Below are 6,004 nucleotides of genomic sequence, written 5' to 3' on the forward strand. Positions count from 1 at the left end.
ACCGTTTTCTAGTACAAAACATAATTTTAAAATAAGAACTTTTGGTGGTTAATTCTATAATACCTTAGTTTATACATCAGGGTTATATATAATTAATACCCGATAGGTAGTTGGATCTGTGCTTTCTGCCTCATTTTCTGTTCCTTGTTTGGTTGTGGGCTTAGGGCAGATTCACACAATTAACTATCTGTTCGATATTAGATTATATATAGCTAGTACAAACTAAGTGATTATAGAAGGAACCACTGTGGTTACCATTTTTACTAAAAGAAATAAGGGTTTTCTTAAATAATTTTTTCATCAAATATAAAGGAACTATTACAGTTAGCTCCGTGAGTACCAAGTAAATACGCGAGGGTTGTATATAACGATGATCTAACAAACAATGGGATGTATGTCTTCCGCCTCATTTCCTGTTCCTTTTTTGGTTTTGGGCTTAGGGAAGATACACACAACCGATTGTTTGTTTACTCTGGGTTTATATAACTTGTATCCATTTAGTACTCATAGAAAGGATTGTAGAGTCATTTTTACTTATATTTCATCAAAGCAGGAAATATAGGATTTTCTGGAGGAACAGGCGAACTTTTCTAAACAGAACTTATGAACTCACCAGCTTTGATGATGATGTACGCTTTCAAAATAACTTTTATTCTCAAGAGACCAGTAGACAGGTACGCGCACTGTGATTCAGAAGATGGAGCAGTATAGCTTCATGTCTTATTTTTTTATTTGCTTTGTAGTCTATGTTATGTGAACCACATACTTTGTAAACACTTTCTTTCTAATGAAATAGTTGTTTATTACTTTGATTACTATGATGCATGTCTTGTGATACTACACATGACGTCCTCCACCCCCGAACGTTTCCGCCGTTCCGATTTTGGGGTGTGACATCAGTTTCCGATTTGATCAGGTATGTATATCATTTGATTCGGATAGATCAGAGTTCATTATCAAGATTATTGATTTATATAATTTGTTTGGAATTACGTGTATTATTTTCGTTTTGGAGTTGTTTAATCAGAGTTCATTATCAAGATTATCAAGTTTCGAATATGTATTGGAGTTATTTCATCGGATTTTTGTTATGTAGTTTGAGATATTTATTTCGAATCGGAGCTGATTTAATTTTTAATCGGATATATCGTTGTAGTTTTTATGCTCTGAACTGAGAGAGATTGCTTAATTACATCATCTGATCGATCTGATTTTAGTTTCTTTCAGATATTTTATACGTTGAGGTGAGATATATTCGAAATTAACCAGGTTTTCATCTTTACGACTTTTTTTGTGAGATATATTCGGTATTAAGATTGTTTTTGTTTATTTATACAGATCATTTAGTTTATCATGTTGAATTCTAGTATTATTGATGGTGATTTGTATTCTTCTATGAGTGAGAGTGGAGAAGAAGATGTTGAGAACTCATTTTTTGAAGGTATCAGTTATTGATTTATTTTGTTGTTTTTAATTTTGTTGATTATCATTTAATAAATTGTTGTCTTATTCATATATGAAGAAACGTGTGATAATTGTAATTTCGAATTTTTTATATTTTTCGTTTTATTCATACATGAATAAGTTATGTTTATTTTATATATTTTGAATGCTCATGAATTTTATGTATTCATATATGAATGTTTTATTCATATATGAATGTGTTTTGTTTTATTCATATGAGTTTTATATATTCATATATGATTTGTTTTATTCATATATTATTGTTTTATTCATGCATTATTATATTGATTTAGATTTATAATTTTTTAGGTGGTGAATCTTCGAGTTCAGTTCATGATGCGTAATATTGTGATGATATAATTGGAGAACATGTCTATAAGCCAGATGTACCCATTCAACTTATTCCATTTAAGGGTTTAATCTTCAAATCGTTAAAGTTGGCTATCAAAATGTATTCTGAGTATGATGAAATTGGTGGTTTTGATGTGAGACTGAGCACGCAGTCAAGGTTTGATAACAAGATTATAAAGAAGAAACATGTTATATGTAATCGTGATGGCAAACAGAAAAAGAAATCTTGTGACACATTGGGTACAAGTGGTGTTAGGAGGAAACGAAATTCAAAGTCAATAGCTATTGGTTGTCAAGCAAAGATTATATTTGAATCTGTGTATGCAACTCCAGATTATAAAGTTTTTCAGTTTGATGAACTTCACAACCATCCACTTGAGAAGAGAAGCGATTTAAAAAAAAGCGAGGCAAATGTCATATTCAGAAAAAGAGTTTATTGTGCGTGCTTCCACATCAAAAATAGGTCCAACTATGGCTCATAAGTTGAGGGCAAGTCTGAGAGGTGGGTATGAGTTTGTAAAGCTCAAAGTACTTGACTATAAAATTTTAAGGATAGATATCAACAGGGTTATTGGTTATAAAGATGTCCAAATGATAGTAAACACAATGAATGACCGTCGAGCTCACTATCCAAATTACTCATTTGAGTTTAATTGTCAAGACGATGTTTTGGATTGTATGTTTTGGGCTGATGAAATGGAGAAGGCATATTATGCTTAATTTGGTGATGTTATATCGTTTGACGCGACTTTCCGAACAAACAAGTAAGTTATTATATCTACTTTTTTTATATCTTATTCATATATGAATATTTTTAACTTTATGTTTAATGTTCAGTTTTTATTGTTGAAATATTGTAGCTGTATTCATAGATGAATATTTTTATATTCACTTATGAATACATCAAAATTGACTTTAATGAACATTTTTTTTGTGTGTTAGGTATCGAATGGTTTTTGTTCCACTTACTACTATTGACCATCATAAAAAATCGGTTACTGTTGGATCGGGGTTGCTAAGCAATGAAAGCATTGAGTCTTACTCTTGGTTGCTTAAATCATTTCTTAAAACTCATGGGAAAGAACCAACACTTGTTTTAACCGAGCAAGATGCTGCAATAAAACAAGCTGTTGAGAATGTTTTTCCTAATTCAAAGCATCGATTATGTATGTGGCATATAATGAAAAAGTTGAAAAAAAGGTATTATTTTAATATAATGAATATTGATTGTTATTTTACTTATTATTATTTATTCATTTATGAATATTTTTGTTTTAATACAGATATCAGATGATTTATTTACGAACACAGACTTTAGAAAAAGGTTTTCGAAGCTTCTTTGGGACATTAATATGAAACCTGATGTTTTTGAGGTGAAGTGGGGTTTGCTTATGAAGGAATTCAATCTTGAAGACACAAGATGGTTTAAAGATATGTTTACAATACGTGAGTCATGGATACCTGGATATTTTAGTGATATTCCAATGTGTGGTTTGATGAAGACTACGTCGAGGTCAGAGAGTATGAATTCATTCTTTAATACATACTCAGAAAGTGGGAACTTACTTTTGAATTTCATGATGAATTACGACACTGCCATTCAAACGCAAATGAATACTCAACGAGAGCTTGACAAGGCATCAAAGAAAGCATCATATAAAATGCAAACACCTCGAGAAATAGAACTGCAAGCATTAAAGGTTTATACAAGTACATTATTTTTTGAGGTGCAAAAAGAAATATATAAAGCATGTTTTCTGTACATACTCATATGTTGGTATTGAAGATGGTTGGGAAGTTTACATTGTGCAGCACAACAACAGTAAAAGCGAATTTAAAAATGAATTTAAGGTAATTTACTAGTTTTTTATGAAATATGTAATAATATTCATATATGAATATGAGAATATTCATATATGAATATTCTCATATTCATATATGAATATTCTCATATTCATATATGAATATTCATATTTTCATATATGAATATATGAGTGTTGATATGAGTATTCTTATATGAATGTAAATGTGTAAATTTTGTTTTTGTATCTGGTTGAAATAAAAGCTGAAGAGAAAGAAATAAATTGCAGTTGTGAACATTTTAAGCGTATGGGTGTTTTATGCAGACATGCTTTTACAATAATGATGAGATGTGGTGTTAAAGAAATTTCTGAAAGGTACATTTTAAAAAGATGGAGAAAGGATGTGATATCAAGAAATTATCGTTTTAGTTCTCTTCAATCCGATTCAAGTGATTGTGAGAATGTAAAGCTAGTGAATGATTCATATTATAGTTTTGAATCATGTTTGGATATTGTAAGAGACGACAAAAAGAAATTTATTTTGTTTGCTGAGAAACAACAAATGATGTTGAAGGAATTTGAGAGTGATTAAATATCTGTTGGATTGAAAAGCAAGACAGATGGTGAAGTTGTATGCAAGCTTTTGGGTGTTACTATTCCTATTCCAGAAGAGATTAATATTCACGTTCCTGAAGTTCAAAGCAATAAAGGTTCTGGAATCAAGAAAAGAATTCCAAGTGCAGGTGAAGTAGCATATGAAAATTCTAAAAAAGAACAAAGAATGTGTTCAGGATGTGGAAAACGAGTTCACACAATTTACGTACTTGTCCAGAAAGAGTTGGAGCTGCTAAATCAGCAAAAGACAGTTAAGGATTTTTTAGTTTTTTATTTATTATTTTTTTTTTTGGTTTTATTCATTTATGAATATATGCAGATAAAAACAATAAACAATAATATTCATGTATGAATAATACACATTTATATTGATACGGTAAATTGATATGTTGATATTTGTTTTTTAAATTACTATAAAATAAGTTATATTGATATGGTAAATTATTCATAAATGAATAATACCATATCAATAATATGTGGATTCATTTATCATTGAAGATGTTATTATTTACATATTAAAGGTAAATGAATATAACATGTTTGTGTTCAATTATGATTAAACTAAAATAAAATTGAGAAATGTATATACCATAAATGAATACAAATATGTATATTCATACATAAATTTTGTTATACTCATATAGTAATAAATAAGTTATATTCATAAATGAATACAAATATGTAAGATGACAAAAAGAAATTGGCTTTGTTTGATGAGAAACAACAGATGATGTTGAAGGAATTTGAGAGCGAGAGTGATTATACATCTGCGAGATTGAAAATCAAGATAGATGTTGAAGTTGTATGTAAACTAATATAAATGAATATAAATATGTGAAATTTGTTATACTAATAAATAAGTTATATTCATATGTGAACTTTTTTATGTTAATATCTGAACTTTGTTATACTAACATATTACTTTGAATATAATCATAAATTAATATATCATATTCGTATTCATTTATGAATAAACAGAAATAAAATTTGAAAATATTTGAATATAAAAAATGACATAAATAAGCTAACTTGTTTCTACTAATAAATAAGTTATATTCATATCTGAAATTTGTTATATTCATATATGAAATTTGTTATACTGACATATTACTACTAATTTAATCATAAATGAATATATCATATTCGTATTCATTTATAAATAAGCGGAAATAATCTTTGAAAATATTTGAATATCAAAAAATGACAGAAATAAGCAAACTTGTTTCTATTACATAATCATTCATCACAAGATTATAAAACCTGTTCATAAGCATTTCACAAACTATTTAAACGATGTTCAATAACATTTAACAAACCATCTAAAACTTGTACTTCAAATTCATTCATCTTCAACACAAACTATTCTGTAGAATCACACTTCATCACAGCAATCATCAATATTCTTTTAACCTTTTTTGAATTGTTTGCATAGCCTTATATGCATGATTAATACGCACTTTGAATTCAACTTTTTGATATTTTTCAGCAAGATCCAACACCTTAGCCTTCAACATGTTAATTTCAGAAGTTAGCATTCGGTGTGCATAGCTTTGCCTGAGCTTCTCTAAAGTAGTTTGTTGAACTGTACTTTCTTTATGAAGACCTGGTTTCCACTTTGAGAGTGGTTGTCCCATATAGGTCTCCATATGTCTCATTGCAAAGACCCCACAATCAACTTTGTTTTTAACTGTTCTCCATGTCATTTCAAGTCGTTGGGGTGTGATACTTTCTTTTGAGATTGCATTTGCTCTTGGATGGTTTATTTCTTTAAA

General features: G+C 28.9%; 1 protein-coding gene across 1 annotated transcript; it reads left to right on the forward strand.

Annotated features, from left to right (window-relative positions):
* Positions 1-1,913: 1,913 nt before the first annotated feature.
* LOC145122546 (protein FAR1-RELATED SEQUENCE 1-like) lies at positions 1,914-5,445 on the forward strand. The gene is made up of 10 exons (XM_079058135.1): positions 1,914-2,253; positions 2,653-2,671; positions 2,758-2,953; positions 3,099-3,515; positions 3,602-3,666; positions 3,942-4,131; positions 4,234-4,437; positions 4,552-4,578; positions 4,930-5,034; positions 5,440-5,445. The coding sequence occupies exons 1-10, from the start codon at positions 1,914-1,916 to the stop codon at positions 5,443-5,445; spliced, it is 1,569 nt and encodes a 522-aa protein (XP_078914261.1).
* Positions 5,446-6,004: the final 559 nt, after the last annotated feature.

The sequence above is a fragment of the Lactuca virosa genome, chromosome 6 (assembly GCF_052849685.1).
Source record: "Lactuca virosa cultivar CGN04683 chromosome 6, Lactuca_virosa_CGN04683_v6, whole genome shotgun sequence".
In the NCBI taxonomy this organism is placed as follows: domain Eukaryota; kingdom Viridiplantae; phylum Streptophyta; class Magnoliopsida; order Asterales; family Asteraceae; genus Lactuca; species Lactuca virosa.